The sequence below is a fragment of the Sebastes umbrosus genome, chromosome 9, assembly GCF_015220745.1.
Source record: "Sebastes umbrosus isolate fSebUmb1 chromosome 9, fSebUmb1.pri, whole genome shotgun sequence".
NCBI classification, from domain to species: domain Eukaryota; kingdom Metazoa; phylum Chordata; class Actinopteri; order Perciformes; family Sebastidae; genus Sebastes; species Sebastes umbrosus.
In genome coordinates this window covers 19,109,046-19,127,778 of record NC_051277.1, presented here as the reverse complement: position 1 = coordinate 19,127,778, position 18,733 = coordinate 19,109,046, and the positions used below count along the sequence as shown (strand labels likewise).

The window sequence follows — 18,733 nt, the reverse complement described above, 5'->3', positions numbered from 1 at the left end:
CAGAGTATACGTTGTGAAGTCAATTACATGCAGAAAACTTGAGCTTGTGTATGTAATTGTCGCATTTTGTTTCTTCCTCTTTTTCACTAGTGCATCCATCGTGATTTGGCTGCACGAAACATCCTGCTGTCTGAGAATAATGTTGTGAAGATCTGTGATTTCGGACTTGCCAGAGACATCTACAAAGACCCGGATTATGTGCGCAAAGGAGATGTAAGTTTATTAAAGTCTAGTCAAGTCTTTTTACAGCTGTCTGCTTTTTACTGTCTTACATAAAAAAATATTCAAAGCATCTTTATTAATAGATAACATGCAAAACAGTAAGCTGATCACTGAGTTGGCAGAAAAAAAGGAGGACTGAATAAATACAACAGTTCTTGGAAATCTTACAAAAAATAATTGAGATCAGTGTGTTTGTTTGAATACAAGATAAAGGCAGCATGCTTAGGAGACTAAATAAGTCTTAACTTAATCAAAAGCAGCACCTGCTCACACAGTTTAAACAAACTGGTTGTCCACAGATGTGTAATTAGTGAGCTGTCCACACCACTGAGATAAGAGAGTAAATTATTTTTTATCTCAATATCTGTACAGGCCAGACTGCCACTCAAGTGGATGGCACCTGAGGCCATTTTTGACAAGATCTACACGACTCAGAGCGACGTTTGGTCCTTTGGTGTTCTCATGTGGGAGATCTTCTCTCTGGGTAAGTGTCACGGCTCAGCATTGACCACTAGTTTTATAGTTCACACGCTTGCTCTTTAACATACAGGAGAGCAAAGGAACCCTGCTTATGCAAAAAAAATCACACATCCACACTTATGCACACATAAAACAAACAATGTGTAAAAGCAACCAAAAGGGCCAGACACACCAAACCAATATCAAACAACTAGTGGCGATAAAGGCCGACTTTTGCGTCGCCTCACGTTGCCTGTGTCTTGGTCAAAAAGTTGCATTTGAACACACCGCAAAGACTACAGTCGACGGCCAGTTAGTACGTACGTTCTGCGCCTGCGTGAGATGAAATAACTCTCCACAGCAGGTCGTGGTAGTCTGTATTCGTCACTCAAAAAGGGAAACGGAAGACTGCGGACAGCAGATATAAACACCCGTTGTTATGATATATAGATGAAAAAAAGCGTCATTTGTCGACCATTTTCACACCACTCTCACTCACCACTTAGCTTCATTCCAGATGGCCATGTCGTTGTGGAAATATCCGTGTATTGGAATGATCAGATGTGATCAAGATGAAAAATGAGAAGAACCTTTCTGTATGTCCCTTCTTGACTTTACTCGTTGGCTTGCTTTCCTCACGTCTCTTCTCGTGCACTGCTTCATTTAACCTGAACTGCTAATCAGTGATTTCTCTCACTGACGAGCTCCACCGCTGATTCAACATGCTGAAACGGCTAAAAAGCATCCGACACGGGCAGACTAGAGCCAATGGTGCGGGACAAAAACTATGTTCACAGACGCTCACAGACGGCACAAAATTGGCCAACGCTGGTGTGTCGGGGCCTAAATATCTATAATGAAATAAAATAACTTAAATGTTTAAGTATCAAGTTCCAGTGTTTACAGTGGTGATTTATTTTCAGTTAAGTTAAAACCTGTTTCATGAAATGTTTACAATATTTTTACCTGTATTTACCTTACATGTAAATACATAAAACTGTCTGTAGTTAGAGGATACTGTTATTTCCTAGTGAAATGAAAATATTGACATCACCACATTAATTAATTAAATACGGAGCTCTATTATCAGAGACGTTCAGTGAGACGAGAGCTCTACTAGCTTGGTGGACTCGCTCAGTGCTCTCGGCTATACAGCCTCACCAGATGCACTGGGTAATAACTGTCTTCTTCTTCTATGTAATTGTGCCTTTAGGACAAAGGGCCTGAGCTTACATTGTCAGCATGAGAAAACTATTTTCATGCCACTCAAACATTAGTGAAGTTGATTTTTAGTACAGGCACGGGACATTAAAACGAGAGAACACCTCCTATTTAATCTGTTTGGTCCCGGCTGGCAACACAACCTCACTGTAACCAGGCAGCCAGATCAGTGTAAAAGTGTTCCCCCGCTGTGAAACCACTGCAGCCTTTAAGACAGCATTGTGTGTCGGTCCGTGACTGCCTGTGCACCGTGGCGCAGAGCTCACCACACGTTTCTATAGCAAGACTCAACATGAAATATTGTATGTTTAAATGTCACCATGGGAAGCGTTGGAAACATAAGAGTAAGTGTAACCAAAGTTGGATGTATTGCTATTCTGTACGTTTTTCACTGTGCTGCTTTTGAATCACTGCCTTGCGGTGTCGTCACCCGCTGCAGTTAAAAGAAAAGTGTGTCAAATCGCATATTCTTTTAAATGTAAAGCACACTGACGTCATTATGACACCTTCCCTTTTGTCGTTTTCTTGGTCTCTTTCTCCCTCTTCTTCACTCTTGACACATTCTCACCACATTTTTTTCGTTAAAGAAACACTTACACATCTGGGTAGTGTTAGCGGGGCCTCAGAAAAATAAATCAGGAAACAAGGATACAAAATGACCAAGAAAAATGGCAAAGAAGTGAGCTTTGCAACCCGATCTTATTCGGAGGTCAGAAGTTTCAGGGTAACCCAAGTGTGTTTTTCAGATCGCTCTGTGAACCAAAAGTGTGTCAGTTCCATTTTGTGGGTTTAAATATCCAAAGTTTGTTTGTGTAGTGTTGATGCCAAAAAGTGAACCATGTCAGCGTGGTGTTTGGCATACTTATACACCATTATCAAGATGAGATTTTATAACACGATACAACATGTTACAATAAGATATGATCATTTCATTGAACACCATTTGGCTGCACCATAGAATGCATGTAAGGCATACCTCAAATGTTAAGTAAATTATATTTTTCTAATAACTACAAGACATGTAGTGAAGTAAAAGGTATGTATATTTAAATTTTGTTGCATATTTTAGATTGATTTGGGACCTTAAAGGGATAGTTCGGGTGTTTTTGAAGTGGGGTTGTATGAGGTACTTATTCGTAGTCAGTGTATTACCTACAGTAGATGACGGTTGCGAGCCCCCAGTTTGGAGAAGCAGACAGGAGTTACCGCATGGAAGCAAAGCAATATACTGCTGAGGACGGTGCCAGCAAAATGTATTATAGCTACCTAAAATAAGGACCAAACTGGGGGTGCACCTACCGCCATCTACTGCCACTTTGCAGTGGTAAAGAACAATAATTTACGGCCCAGTTAACAGCATGTTTGCACAGCAACCGTCACATCGGCTGCAACTAGAAATATGAACCATGTGAACAGTAACAGTTGAGATTTAGAATGTTTTCTCTACGCAAATCACAGATTGTGTCTAATACTATGCAGTAAGTTTTATTTCTTTAGAGTTGTTTGAACACTTTCCAAGCTGAATCTGTGGTTTCTCTATAAATGTGTTATCACAAAGATAGAGTTTTATTTTGTGGATGGGGATTCAAGCAAATCATTAGAGCGTGAGCGTGAAGTAGACTTTGGCTCTAAATTCAAATTTCATTGCCAACATGAGGGTTCAAAAGTAAATAGAATTAGGGGTAGTTTTTGGTTGGCGAGTGATATATTTGACTGATTCACGACTCAGCAGATATAACATTACACGTTCACTGTATGTCATGAGAGGACATAATAGTAACATCATCAAACCAATTTGAATCAAAAATCATTTATATTTATTTATTCCAAGCAAGTAGATGATTCACAATCTGCAAGAGCTTGCTAACAAATCCGGAGGATGTTTTCACGTAGAATGTTGGAGGTGGAAAGCTGCAGTGGTCACACTCACCAGTAAAGAGAGTTTAATGTTCCCAGTAGGGAATCAAGAATGCAGCAAAGACTGGGAAGATGTTGTCTTTGTGCAGATTCATTCGCTCAGAGTCTGTTGATTATGTGATATAATCTAAATGTCGTAAAGAATTGTTTATTTTCTATTTATGGCCAAAGACCTTGTTGTTGATGTTATATTCAGTCATTTTTCCAGATACTTTGTCTTCCTATGTACTATAAACTACACTCATTTGTCAGTTTATTAAGTCCAATTATCTGAAACTAATGCAGTCTAATACAACAGTCCTTCATGAAGGTTATAATGTTGAGTTTCTGTTTAAACTGTTTAACAAGGTGTTGCTTCAACTTTATGGTCATTTTGGAGGCTGTAGCTTATGGTACTGTTGAACTACATTATGCAGAGAGGTGTCTCTGCTATATAGCCTACCCTCATTGATATAAACGAGGTGGACAAAACAATAGAAATACCTGTCATAACGGTCACTGAGTGTGATTTTATTACACATTATTAATCTGATGTATTAAGTGCACCTTTCACAATCTTCTTCAATCTTTTCTCCATTCTGTAGACACTTCTATGCAATATGTGTCAGTAGTTTGAAATGTACATTAGTGAGAACCAGCTTTGTGAATAATGGCACCCTAAGGATTTACTTCGGAGCCTTTAAAACACCTCAACAGTTTATCCAAATTAATACTGTATGGAAAACAATATCATTATGTGGCTGAGCACAGACTACTAACTTAACTGTAAACGGCAACATACATCATACAGTACCTCCATGTTTCCCATCACGTTAAGATACATGTAAATTCATACAAACTATACTGTGTATGGCCTTTTTTTTATGCACAACAAATAACCTTCCCCCCTCTTTCCTCTCCCAGGTGCCTCCCCGTACCCGGGTGTCCAAATTGACGAAGAGTTTTGCTGCAGGCTGAAAGAGGGGACCAGGATGAGAGCGCCAGAATATTCTTCTTCTGAAATGTGAGAATCCCTATTAACTATTTCTTGAGTAAACAACAAGTTGAAGTAAAAACGTACCTGCATGTGATCCACCTCAGGAGAACAGTGAAGGGGACTGTGTCTGGGAGCATTCACTTAATTTGCTGATTTTCTGTCCTATCCTATAAATCTGTCTTTGAAAAATGTAGGACTACTTTGAAGTATCATACTATCTGAATCGTTATGACGTTCTTATATAGCTGGAGAAGTCTTGTGTATCCAAGCCAGCCTGCTCCATATTCCCAGCTGTATGTTCTCCTCACAGTTTCCAAGAAAATATAGGAAAGTAAAAGCCTCCCATATCAATGTACAGCTAAGAGGAGGCATTGTGCCCTTCTCCTTCTTTCTGGTTGCACCAACAGGTCGGGGTGCCTGATAAGAATCATGGGTAATCCTGCCATGAATGTTGCAGGAGGAAACATTAGCTACTGATAGCTCTGAAGCATTTTCTAACTGACAGTGGCACAGATGTAACTGAGCACCGTGTTTAAAAGCGACGTCTAGAGTTTAAGTTCCCCCATCCGAGGAGTGCCAGAGACTGGAGATTGTTTTTGAGCAGGGCCTGGTGGATGGTGCTGGACATAAATATCTGTGGGAGAACACAGAGTCCTCTTCTTTGGTGTCAGTGCTGTCAGTCAGTGATGCAGCTAGACAAACTCTTTTTTGTAATAAGAATACTTTTGTCCAATGTACAGCCGATCCAGACCAAGCGATCACAGCCCTCCAACATGTGTGCATACTCTGTGTCTGGTTTTGATTTTGAAATGACTCATATAGTCCACAAATCTTATTTGTTTTGAAAGCATAATGCTGCACTTCTGCTTAATAGTGATGTGATATCAAAAGGTCCAGAGTTTTAAGGCAGTTTGTGCCAAGTAAAGCTAACTGAATGAATATATCAGCTTTTCAAAGAGGACAGTGATTGGAAATGATGGACAAAATGTAATCCAGACTGTAGTTCAGAACAGAAGATCTGTAGATGCAGACCGACTGGTGCCAAGAATCTCTCGTATTTTCCATCACGGAAAAAATAGGGCCGCTAGATTATATGTTTTGCATGCTTATGGCTATGAGGCCTGCTGCTAATTTAAAGCTAAGATAAAAACCTGCTGATATGAGTGTAAATGGGATGCACTCAGAGTCAGTGGGGTGAATTCTGCTGATCCCCTGGACGGTTCTGCAGTTGATCACATGTGTCTGTAAGCCCAGGTTTTGACACCTTGACCCTCACCCCAAACTTGTAATATATGAATGATGAAAAGCACATGAGGTTGCAGGCAGTGTTGAGCAAATTATTTGTGCTGCTGCAGCTCTGATTCATCAGCAATGTTGTCTTCCGTCTGTTAATAAGATCCCCCGTCCTGATGCATTGCAGAGGAATTTAGCGGATGCTGCTCAGAGAGTGGGAGGACAATAAATAGGATGCTCATTTCCCATCCAACCACACTTGCCCAACCGGACAAAGTAGCTCAGTTTTACAGAATTTCTAGACCCCCCCCAACACCAAACTCCCTCAAGACCCCAAACATGCGGGGGTAGGCTATTTATTCTCATTGTGGACCAGCCAGGAAATGTGGTTTAAATTGTGCAGTTATACAATGTGTCCACTTCCCCCCCTTCAATGATATGCATAAAGGCTGTGATCAAGCTCTCCACATCCTGTCACCCTTAGGAGTGCTCCCACCTGGACGAGAATGCTCTACGTTCATTAACGTGGGAATCACAGCCGCTCGGCTTCTTTCAGCCGGGCCTGACAACACTGAGAGGTTTAGATGCTCTGCATACAAACACAGATGGAGAGGAGGGGGGGTCAATAATTCACCATCAGACCATCTGCTTTTCAACATCCTCAAACTTGAGATTGACTAAATATGATGCCAAAAGGGACTCATAATAGTTATATTTACATAAAACTTGAGATATCTGTAGGGAACGTAGTGGTTGCTGCAACAGAAGCGGGAGAGGGATCCATCACGCCCATCAATCCCAATCAGTAACATGCTATGTAATTTAAACAGCAGCCGTGGTGCTCTGTTTCTAAATTCCTCCACAAAACGAGACAGGCCACTGCGATGGAAACCCACATTAAGGTTCAGAGTCTTCCCACATGGGCAGAGACGCTGACAGCTTGTCAGAGACCCGAGCGAGGCTGTGTGCTCTCACACCCAAGACCGAGAATCAGATACAGCCCCAGAGGATCAGGATCACCTGAGAATAGAAAACAGAAGACAGTCGATTTAGAGGTGGACCAGATGTGGTCGCTCAATGAAAAGAGGTTTTGTATTAGACTACCAAACCTGAGGATAGCTATTAGGTGCTTAGTCACAGTTTACAATACATCAGCCCAAATAAACTATATGCTGATCTTGTGTCCATCCAGTACGCTGAAGGCTTTCATGGGTCTATCTTGCAGTTTGTGTTCAATGGTGTATTCTTTGCTCTCAGATATCAGACCATGTTGGACTGCTGGCAGGGAGAGCCACAGGAGCGGCCGACCTTCACCGAGCTGGTGGAACAGCTGGGAGATCTGCTTCAGGCCAGCGTGCAACAGGTATGACAGACAAGAAAGAGTGTACTGTTTGAAAACTACATATGATGTGTTTGTTTCAACAGTAGCAGGAATGAACAGTTCATGATCAGCAGCTGGTGTGAACTCAAACTAAACCTTGATGGTGATACACCAAAAGATTTCAGGAAGTGTTTCTCGGTAAATGACAAACACTGGAACTAAATGTATATTTAAAGTTTAAATGCCCACATACTTCAGGAATCCTGACCACACTTGTGTAACAATACTAGTGACTAGTTCTGCCGAATGAGTCACAAACGCTACAAATATTCAGGCAGCAGCGTTGGCGATCACAGTCCTGCCGCCTGAAGAAGAGTCAGAGCGTCGTCTCGCCCACGGCGGTGCTCAGAGTAACTGAGAGGGGAAGTAACACTCAACACAAACACTTGGCTCCCTTTGAAATGGCAACATCGGTCTTGTCAGAGGAACTGCACTTCAAAACACATGGAAAAACAATGTAATTATTAGTGTGAAGCAAAATGACATCTGTCTGGTATGAACATTGTGAATTATCACAAGCTGTTGGAAGAGTGTAGATTTTATAAGGCTGTCAGAGAGTTTAACAGCCGTTTGTTCTAATCAGGTTAACAAATACGCACCAGAGGAAAAATCTGTATGCAAACATATTAGACTGAAGGAAAAGGACACCTGTACCAATAGACCTTTTTTACAGCACACATTTTGAGTTGTCATAGTAGGAAAAGCACAGGTGTTACTAATAACACTAACAATGGCTCTGTTCTATTCAAGTGTGCCAGTAAGCCGTGACAGCGAGCAAGCATGCACAATATCGGGACGCTGAAACTAAAGCAGCTATGGAATTTAGCCACCATTAATTTTAGAGCTGCAATGATTAATCCATTAGTTGTCAACTGTTAAATTAATTGTCAACTATTTTGATAATCCATTAATCGATTTGAGTAATCTTTTAAGAAAAAGAAGTCTAAATTATCTGATGCCAGCTTCTTAAATGTGAATCATTTCTGGTTTCTTTACTCCTCTTTGACAGTAAACTGACTTTGACAGTGGACCAAACAAGACATTTGAGGAAGTCATCTTGGGCTTTGGGAAACACCAATTGACATTTGTCACCATATTATAGACCAAACAACTAATCGGTTAATCAAGAAAATAATCAACAGATTAATCAACAATGAAATAATCCTTAGTTGCAGCCTTAATTCATTTTATTGATTACAGCTATGCTTTTCAAGAGAAAACATATTAGGTATGGTTTGGTTTTTCATAGGTCTGTTTCGGATCAAGTGGACCCTTGAAGACCACTACACCTCTTCTCCATTCAAATGAATATGAATAATGTATTTGAAGCTCACGCCATCACCTCCCTAAAGTACCCTAAAGTTATAACCATCAAAGATCATAGATCATGTAACTCAATGAAATTTTCAACAAAAGTGGTGAAAACATCACAAAATGTTTTGGAAAAAGTTGGATGGAAATTGAAGAAAGTGGAGCAGTTAGCAAGAACTATCAGTGATGACAGGAAACTGGCCAGAGACGTAAGAAGACAGGGATTGTTTTCAGTCATAAGGATCCACAAGATGCCCGCAGACATGTTTCCATGAAAGAGCCACTAAAGAGAACAGGCTTCTCGTCCAGATTGTACATTACTGCAGACACAAAGAAAAGGAATTATATTTCACTACTTCTGCAAAGACTACACAGGATTGTAGATTTTACAGTGGAGTAAAAAGAGCTAAAGACAAGGCCACACATGAAAACTACAGCATCTTGCATTAAATGAGTCTGTGAAAGCTATCTTCATGAGAAACAGTTCAGACTGGACTGAGAGAACAGTGCTGTTTGACTCTTATTAATAAAGGTATTGTTACAGTGCAGGAAGGCCGGTCACGGACTCTGCCGCCTTCATGAACATTGTATTGGATTTATTAGGCATGACCTCAGTTTCTTTGGCTGCTCGCCACGACCTGTGGATGTGTATGTTTGCATAGCGCGCACACAGCATCGACCCACAAGCCTCTCGTCTCTTTATGATTTGCATCATAAGGCTGCACACTCAGATATTCTGTCTCGGTTTGGTTGATTCAGGAGGGGAAGCACTACATACCCATCAACACAGCCCTGCTGGGGAAGTTGGGAGACCCGTCCGCCACAGCGCCGTCAGAGGAGATGCCCACACGACCCGTCTCCCACCGCGACTCAGGGAGCACCTGGTGAGAACATGGATCAGTTATTCACTGGCTGGTTTACATAAAACAGACACCTGTAACCAGGGTTGGAAACTAACTTTCTTGTCCACTGGCCAATGTGGCTGGTGGATTCCAAGTAGTTTTTTACTAAACCTAACTAAGTGTTCCCTAATCTTAAGCAAGTGTTTATTTTTAATTTACAACATTAAGCACGTGTTTACTGCAAGCAAAAAGTGATGCTGAGGGGTCGTTAAGCACGTGTTTGAGCGCCATCGTCAGGTCAAAATATAAATCTGTCCAATACTTTGGTTTATGACCAAATACCTGCTAAACTAATGACATCCTCATTAGCCTCAGCTGTAATTTGTGTTTCGTCCTTATTATCAAAAGTTAGCATGCTAACATGCTAAAGAAAGATGGTGAAGTAAATATTATATCTGCTGAACATCAGCATGTCAGTGTCATGGTGAGCATGTTATCATAGCTGTGCTTAAGTACAACCTCACAGAGCTGCTGGCATGACTGTAGACTGCAACATCTGCCTTGTTGGCTCAAATCTGTTGCATTCAAAGGAAATGAATCACCATAGCGTAAAAACATGTAAACCTATCCTCAGACTGTTAAAACAGCGGTGACTCTGTTTTGCTAAGGAAATGCCTAAATCAGTTCCCCACTATGCACTGAATAATATTCCAAACAATTATTGTTCCTGTCAAGCTCAACCCAACCAGGAGAACACTTTGGACTGACCTGAGGACAATGAGGCCTGATTGGCACATGATAAGAAACGTACACACAGCAGCTTGGCTGGAGAGCTTTCAATATTGTAGCTCCTGTGAGGAATTTCCCCAAAAAACCATAGAGCCAGCTTCAAGATTTATGTCCACTTAAAATAATATTTGCTGAGCTCTTGGGTTTTCACAAGTCCTCCAAGTGTGTTTATTGACGAGGTGTTGAAAAGCAGTAATGACAGCTAGCCTTTAAGCTAAATTAAGCAGTCGCTTTAGCCTCTGAGTGTTGAAATGCAAAGTAAACAAGGTGTATTTTCAAAGTACAGCGCCACAGATGCTATAGGTTGTTGATTTAAGTGATTATGTTCCTGCGGTTTTGTCGGTGAACTTTTGCCTCTCGGCTCCAGTGTAATCAAAGGATTCTTCAGACAGAAAGAGAACATTTTAGGGAGATTTTGAAGACTTACCCTGGAAATATTTTCTCGCCAGGAACATCAAGATCCGTCCTGCTAGTGTGAAAACCTTCGACGAGGTTACCATGGAGGACGGGACCAATGAGAACCACGAGGTGAGTTATTCATTCTGGACTTAAACCAGAAACAGACGCACAATCTGCACTCTATCTCATCCTAAACCACGCTGTTAGTTAGATGACAGCCATTTGACACTTGAAACTTCACCATGGAACATAAATGTTGTTATTCATATTGACTCGGTTGAACTGTATGAGAGGATATAACATAATTTTTTGATTTAGGGTGCATTTTTAAATTGCTTTAAATTCATTTTACCTATCAAACAGAGTGTTCAAAGTTGATAACTGTTGGTAACTTTATTTCTTGGCCCAATTTTATTCAGTTTGTATCTGCCACAGTTTGGCCACATTATTCATTACTTCAATAGTGTGACCTATAATCTTTATACCAATGACTCATCTGGTTTAGTCAAGAAAATCTTAACAATTCGGATTCCCTGCACTGCTGCTGTGCTGCCATCAAACTTTTTACTACTGAATACTGATAAAACTGAAGTTCTGTAATTAATCCATACTTCTAACAGAATCAACCACTGACAGCTAGATTTCAGATAGAAATCTAGGACTTAGAGCACACTTAGAGTCTTGTTCAGTTTGGCTACCTACGAATTAGAAATATTGTCAAAGTCATCGATGCAGCATTGGTTTCCAAAATTTGGCAGCAAGACTTCTGACAAACACTGAATTACATTGACTCCATATTCGTTTTAGATTTCAATTTAAGATTTTGTTGATTACTTTTAAAGCCCTCATTGGTTTGGCTTCACTATATATTTCAGATTTTTTAACTCCTTATTCTGCACCAAGACCTGTAAGGAGGCTTTTACTCGTTTAGCTCCAACTCTGTGGGACAAAGTCTCCCTCACTATCAGATCAGATGAGTCTCTGCCACATTGAAGTAAGGCATAATGTACAACGAGCAGGTCATTGTTCGTTGTGTCGCCCTGAAGGGGTTTATTTAACAACATTGACCCGCTAGCTGCACATTATCCCGCTTATTACATGGCTACTTACTTCAGAAATCAATAAGTTGACACAAAAACGGTCCGACAGAGTCTGACATCAGAACTGCGCCCAAACCAACGGTCCTTTATATATACCAACGGTCTGCTAATAAAGAAATAACAGACCGTAGAACGCCGTGATTGAACAATCAGAATCGAGTATTCAAGAAAGCCGTGTAAAAAGCTTTAACACTCAACACTGTGCTTCCTTGGTTCCTGAGCAATACACCTGCCTTGACATAGTTGCATCCCTTACCAATGCTGGAGTAAACGCATCATTTGGGTGCAAAAGCTCACACAAACATCGACGGATAGTGGTTTTATTGGTGGTTTTATTAGTGGTTTATTTATTTTACATGCACCTGTGAAGCGCTTTGTAATTCTGGTTTTGAAAAGTTCTATAGAAATAAAGTTTACTTACTTACTGATGTTTATATATTTGTTTTTTGTTGACCTCAGATAACAAAGAAGGGGTTTTAATTATTCTTTCTGTCTGTCTCTGCATCATCATCATCATCATCATCATCATCATCATCATCATCATCATCATCATCATCATCAGGGCGGTCAGTCAGACAGCGGGATGTGCCTGTCGTCTGACAACATGGAGACTCTGAAGCGCCTTGAATCATTGGCAGGCCGACCTCTGAGCATCATGGCTCTGGCGTACGTACACCACACCACACTGCACCTCTCCTACACGTCCTTCAAGTGACAAATCAGCACACACAAGAAGAAGACTGCAAAATAAAGCTCCCCGCTGTGCTGGAATGTAGACGCTATAACTGTCATAAACACACACACACTCTCAAGTTTCCTCTGCCTTAAAAGCGGCTAGTTTTCCCTTTTGTGTGGCGAAGAAGCCATGCGGGAGGGACAGCGGCACAAAGGAAGAGTGGGAGGGAAAAAGCTTGAAGGTGACAAACTGAAGGACTGAGCACAAAAGCAGAGTGGATGCGTCACTTGAGGTTTGGCTGTTTTAAGAGCGCGCACTAAAACCTCTTTGTTTTCACTAAAAGAGCCCTGAGTGAGATGCCTCCCAGTCTGATTTAACTTTCAACATTATGAGTCATGGCTGTTTGGTATAAAGCAAAGCTAGGTAACAAACACACATAAGCTCAAAGGAGTGACATTAAGCCTATACTCTACAAAATCAAGCGGTTCATTTGATGACTTTAAGATGTGGATCTCAATATGGTCTCACTTTATGGGTTATCTGAGGATAAAGTCAAATCTGAGTTAAATTTCTGTAAATCTTTTTCTTATGAGGGTCTCTGTAGGTGACTTACATATCACGTTTACAGCAGCTCAGTGGCAGGGTTAATTTGCAGGGTCAAACCTCTGAACTCAGTAATTACACTTTAAACCTTGTGGTATTTTTCTGCTGTTCCCTGCACGGTAGAAACTATTTAGTACTCCTTCAAAGTATTGTGGCTTCCACTTAAAAGATTTCAAGGAGGGACAGCGGTAAAGTAAATTGCTAATCTTCATGTTTCCCAAATCTGTTCAGTTGGGAAAGAGTGTAAACAACATAGAAGCTCTTATTAAGAGGAAACATGCAGTGGTGGATGAAGTACCTGAAAGCCACACTTGAGTAAAAGTACAGATATCTAAGCAGACTTTAGTAGAAGTTAAAGACACCTATTAGAATATTACTTCAGGAAAAGTCTTAAGGTGTCTGATATTTACTGTACTTATGTATCAAAAGTAATTTCCTGATATTAAATGTACTTAAGTATTGAAAATACAAGTAAATGCTGTTAATAAAAAAGCAAGCAAGTCAGAATTTTAAGTTTATCCTTGTGTACATGGTCACCACCTTAAAAATGGAGGCTACATTACACTTGAAGAAAAACAAAGTCTTCACAACTTAAAGGATTTAAAGAACAAAATCCAATTTTTCATTCCCTCTTAGTCGCATGTGGCATGATCTAACATGCAGCCTGCCTGGACTTGAGCACTTTGTTTGCCCTTGCCCATCACGTGAATGATGTAACTTGCAATCTAGGACCACTGATTTGCCAGACCTGCTTGCTTTGCTATAATAACGAGTAAGGAAGATGCTTAGGGAAAATGTATCGGAGTAAAAGTACACATTTTATTTAGGAAATGTAGTGGAGTAAAAGTGGAAGTTGACAGAAATATATAGAGATATGAGATACTCCCAAAAAATACTTAATTACCGTAACAAAGTAATATGACTTTGTTACATTACATCACTGGAAATATGTAAACAACTGCTGGGGAAGCAACTTATGAGACACACTTAGCAGAGTTAATGACACTCTCTGAAGCACCGTAATTAATTGACAGCTCACCAAATTCACCTCTACAAACAACCACTCAAAGAGTCTTTTAGATGTCGAGAAGTAGAACAAGTCAAGGCTACTGAGACTCATTACAGGCCTGCTCGTGTCATCAGGGCCTCGGCGTGGCAGAAAGAATCAACCCAGGCATGCAGAGAATGATCCGCATTTTGAGGGGAGGACTTCCTTGCTGGGCAACCGCTCAATCACTGTCACCTTTGAACTTAGGAGGGTTTACAAGGGCCTCCCCTGTTAGCTATAGCGCTGTGCTCCTTTTGTTAAGCTGAAGTCCACCTGTTGCTCCCTCAGCCTTCACCGCTCCTCCAGCATGACTTCTTTTAAACAGTAGCTCACAACACAACCTTTAAGTGAACAATATTGCCGAGGAAGTTGGCTCAAACTTTAACACTTGACCTACTAATCGTTTCTGGTCAGAGTAAAGGGGACTCCTACCCTGACTCATTTTGTTTCCTGTTCCCAGTTGTGCCTCGCTCTGTGCCCGGCATTGGCAAGGCAACACTGTAATATTGTTAAGTATTTTTGATGGCTAGTTTATCAGGTAGCTTATTCATAAGGACAACATTCCAGTACGGCGGCGTCACTTTACCCCCGCCGGGCCTGACCCTTTGGCCTCAAGAGAGAGAGAGAGGAGCTCTGGAAACCCTTAGCAACCTCCAAAGACAATAAGAGGCAATTACTCATATTCTGAGGCTCAAATGAAGCAGAAAGACTCAGAATGATTGATTACATCATATATGAATAAGGAGAGGTTTGTCTCATCGTGCAGCTTCACACAGGGGCCATTTTTTTTAAATCAAAGAATATCAAAACAGACCTCTGTTGTGAGAGCGATCAAGTCAAGTTGGAAAAAATTATTATTCACAGTAAGTTAAAGTGCTGGTGGTTTTCCTATTGGCTGCATCACTTTCCACCATGACTGTCTAGTTTTTCCAAAGATAAAAAGTTATGCCATCAGAATGATTTTAAAGAATAATTTGAGTGACACAGGAACTGGATCCTGTGTCACTTCTTTGTCAGGATGTCACTGATCAGTGTCTGTGGTGTCGTGTTTGTCTGTGTTTTTGCAATTAGGAGTGTTTATTGTACACGGCTGATGACGTGGCCATATCCATTTACATTACTGCATCTATGTTTTCATGAACAGAAAAATTAGGAGAAGCTCGTGAATATTAGAGCTCCGACTAATGATTATTTTCATTAACTAATCTGCCAATAGTCAGACATTAATCTCCCAAAGCCTAAAGTTACATCTTCAAATGACGTGCTTTGTCAAACCAGCCCAAAGAATATTCGATTCAAAATTCAAAACAGAGAAAAACATAAAAATCCTCACCTTTGCGAAGCTGAAACCAGATTATTCAGCATTTTTGCTTAAAAAATTATTATTCAAGCATCACCGATCACTTTTCTGTGGATCGTTTAATTGACTAACTGAATTAAGTCTAATGGAAATGTTTTAAAATTGTCATCATAATAAATGGAGACACTTTTTGTTTTTCTGTGTTCTAAGTAAATATGAAATAGCGTCACTCTGAATCAACTTTCTGTCATTTCAGTGACAGATTATTTTGTATTTAAATATACATACATTTGCGTAAAGCAAGTATATCCACTCCCATTTGATAAGAGTATTAAATACTTGACAAACTCTTTAATACCCTTTTATGGTACATTTTGAACAGATAAAAAATGTGCAATTAATTTGCGATTAACTATGGACAATCATGCGATTAATCGCAATCGAATATTTTAATCGATGGACAGACCTAATTGTAAGGTGTTTTTTAAGCATGTGGATGGAGAGTTTTTGTATTTATATGTTTACAAACCTGCTTTTCTTGAATTGCCCCTTGATAATGATGTATTATGAGATAAATTGTATGTAGTATTATTTCCCTGTAGCCCTGTGATAGTCTGGCGAGCTGTCCAGGGTGTACCCCGCCTTTGCCCAATGTCAGCTGGGATCTGCTCCAGCCCCGCCGTGACCCTGAATAGGATAAGCGTCTACAGATGATGGTGGATGGATGATTATTTCTCTGTTATATTTATGCTGTATCTCTGTGTGTTTTCAGGATGAAGGCAGTGAGTAAGAGTAAAGAGTCTGTGCTGTGTGACATAGAAAAGGAGAAGTTCCCACCCACAGTCTCCTCTCTGGACTTCAGTCTGAACGACTCGGTCCTGGACGTCGGTCTGGAGTGTCACAGCCCGCCGCCTGACTACAACTACGTGGTGCGCTACTCCACCCCGCCTGTGTAAGCTCCTGCTCCGGCCCTGGAGAATCTGACTGACGGACAGCCTCGGGGCCTTCGCTTTGTTCTCCTCTGTTTTGACTCTTATCTCTGGACTGTAGCAACGTTTGAGAGGAAAACACATGAGATTCCCTCTTAAAGTCTTTAGGAAAGGACGCTCTGAAGTTAAACATGAATATACTCGACTGTAACCTCCAACTTCCAGGGCGTCTGCCGAGCAACAAAAGGAAACCTGTAGACTGTCAATTCCTTCACAGTTTTCAGAGGCAGGCTGACGTTTATGCTGCTGGTCCGTTCCACATTCACTGTGATATGTCAAACAGCTGGAAACAGCCTCAGGTATTTCTTTCATCTACTGTGAAAACGAACCACAATGATTCCCACTTTACCACACATCTGATTAAACTACAACCTTTGATGATGAAGAATAACATCCAGAGAGATATAGTCTGTGAGCCAGGGGGTTGGTCGTGCCAAATTTGGAGGGACCATGTCTCATAGTGATTTTTATAAAGGCTTATGTTTTTAGTGTTGGAAAATGCATAATAGCATTGCAGCAATCTATGTTTGTTTTTTTATACTGTAGCTATTTGTAAAATGGCAAAAAAAAAAACATAGAAAAATTGTAATGAGGAAGGGATGAAAAAAGGAGTGATAGCACATAGAAAGCTATGATTGCTGCAATGCTATCATGCATTGTCCAAGATGAGGGACATAACTCTTTAAAAAAAGATCAATATGAGACATGGTCCTGAGGCTTTTCAAGTTTATATTGAATCTTTTTATCTGTTTTAATTTTTAATAAAAAAAGTGAAAACTGGAAAGTAATTTGAGAAAAAAGTTGAAGAGAAAATATTTTTGTAATGTGGCTTCATCCGCTCATATGAAGGTTGGCTAAAGTTCAAAGCAAAAAGCCAATGGACGACAATATAACATAATGAAAAAGTATCTTATTTGAGGTGTCGTTGCTCCTTTTATTCTATGAAAATATCAGCTCAACTAACTCAGGTTGACTCAGAGTGACTGTCATGTAGTGGTGGATGTTTTTTATATGGAAAATCACAGGTTAATGGAGGTTAATGGAGGAAACAGGGTAGAGCTGATAGTGAGAGCAGACGGCTTATGATTTAACATTACAGCTCAACCATGAAACCATTTAAATGGAAAGTTACTGTAAATGTACACTCCTCCTCCGGCCCCAATCTGGTGTTGAAGAAACTCAAACTCTGAATTTTGAAAAATCGGATTTGTTTATTTCTCGTGTACAAATTGAGTCAGAAACATGAGAATCTGAACAGTTATTCAGAAAGCGCTAGTAAAATGTATTTATTTAGTTTGTGAACACTGTCACTTCGTAATCCAGTTCTGTTTGTTCATTTAGATTCATAGTTAAAAGTTAACTGAAGGATTTTACAGCTCAGTCTTCCTCATATCAACATGTAATATCCCAACACTTCACTCCAGATGTATATGCTGTTTGTGCTGCTGTATTCACTTAAAGCTGAGGGAAACATGTATGTGGATATTCTCCGTCCTTCGTTCTGTGCTACGTGTTAGTAAAGCTTGCAGGGCAGGCTACAAAAACTCTACATGTGTGTGTGTAAAGTGAGCACCAGTCTGCTCCGGTTCACTATTATTTGTTAACATGTAAAATCATTTCGTCTGTAATACCCGATGTATTGAAAGTACTGTGGACCAAACTTAGCGTACACACACCCTGTAGAAATGCAGCTAGCTTGTGCTTGTTGACCACTAAAGAAAACAGTATTTGTCAGTGAGTAAACTGCAGTATAAAGTGGATATGTTGAACCAATGTGTATTCCCAAATGATGTTTTGATTGTGACCAACTTGTTGTGTTTATGTGGAGAGGAAGTGATTATGCACTGATACTTTATATCAAGTATAATGTTTTTGTATTCTAAAAGTATATTATTATGAAACAGTGTTGAGGGTCACATGTTACAAAGATTCCCGATTTATTTTGCTTTTTTTTTATTTAACTCTTAACTCTTGTGCATAGTAGGAAATTAACATTTGCAGAAGTTGTTATATTATGTTCACTTGTTTTAATTCTGTCTTAAATTTCAAGCTTGGTTCTATCATTTTAGTTACTGCGATCACAATAACATTCAATTGATTCATTGCATTTCTTCATATACATAACCATGAGTAATAAGACCTATTCTTTTTTCAGTTTTGTTCATGTAGTATAACAAGTTAGTTTTGATGAAAGTAATGTTGCCCGACACTGTTAACTGAGCATATGAAGTAAATAAATGAATAAAGATATATATATTTATACGTTA

General features: G+C 40.0%; 1 protein-coding gene across 2 annotated transcripts in view; it reads left to right on the top strand.

Moving 5' to 3' along the window:
- The window catches only part of kdrl (kinase insert domain receptor like), a 57,320-nt gene extending 38,587 nt beyond the window's left edge, over positions 1 to 18,733 (top strand). The window contains exons 23-30 of one of the 2 annotated variants that reach the window (XM_037780272.1): positions 91 to 213; positions 595 to 706; positions 4,723 to 4,822; positions 7,286 to 7,391; positions 9,480 to 9,604; positions 10,801 to 10,879; positions 12,413 to 12,516; positions 16,250 to 18,733. In XM_037780272.1, the coding sequence (XP_037636200.1) occupies positions 91 to 213; positions 595 to 706; positions 4,723 to 4,822; positions 7,286 to 7,391; positions 9,480 to 9,604; positions 10,801 to 10,879; positions 12,413 to 12,516; positions 16,250 to 16,433 (933 nt within the window). In that variant the 3' untranslated portion in view covers positions 16,434 to 18,733. The remainder of the gene's footprint in view (positions 1 to 90; positions 214 to 594; positions 707 to 4,722; positions 4,823 to 7,285; positions 7,392 to 9,479; positions 9,605 to 10,800; positions 10,880 to 12,412; positions 12,517 to 16,249) is intronic. The other variant, XM_037780271.1, reaches the window with a different exon arrangement.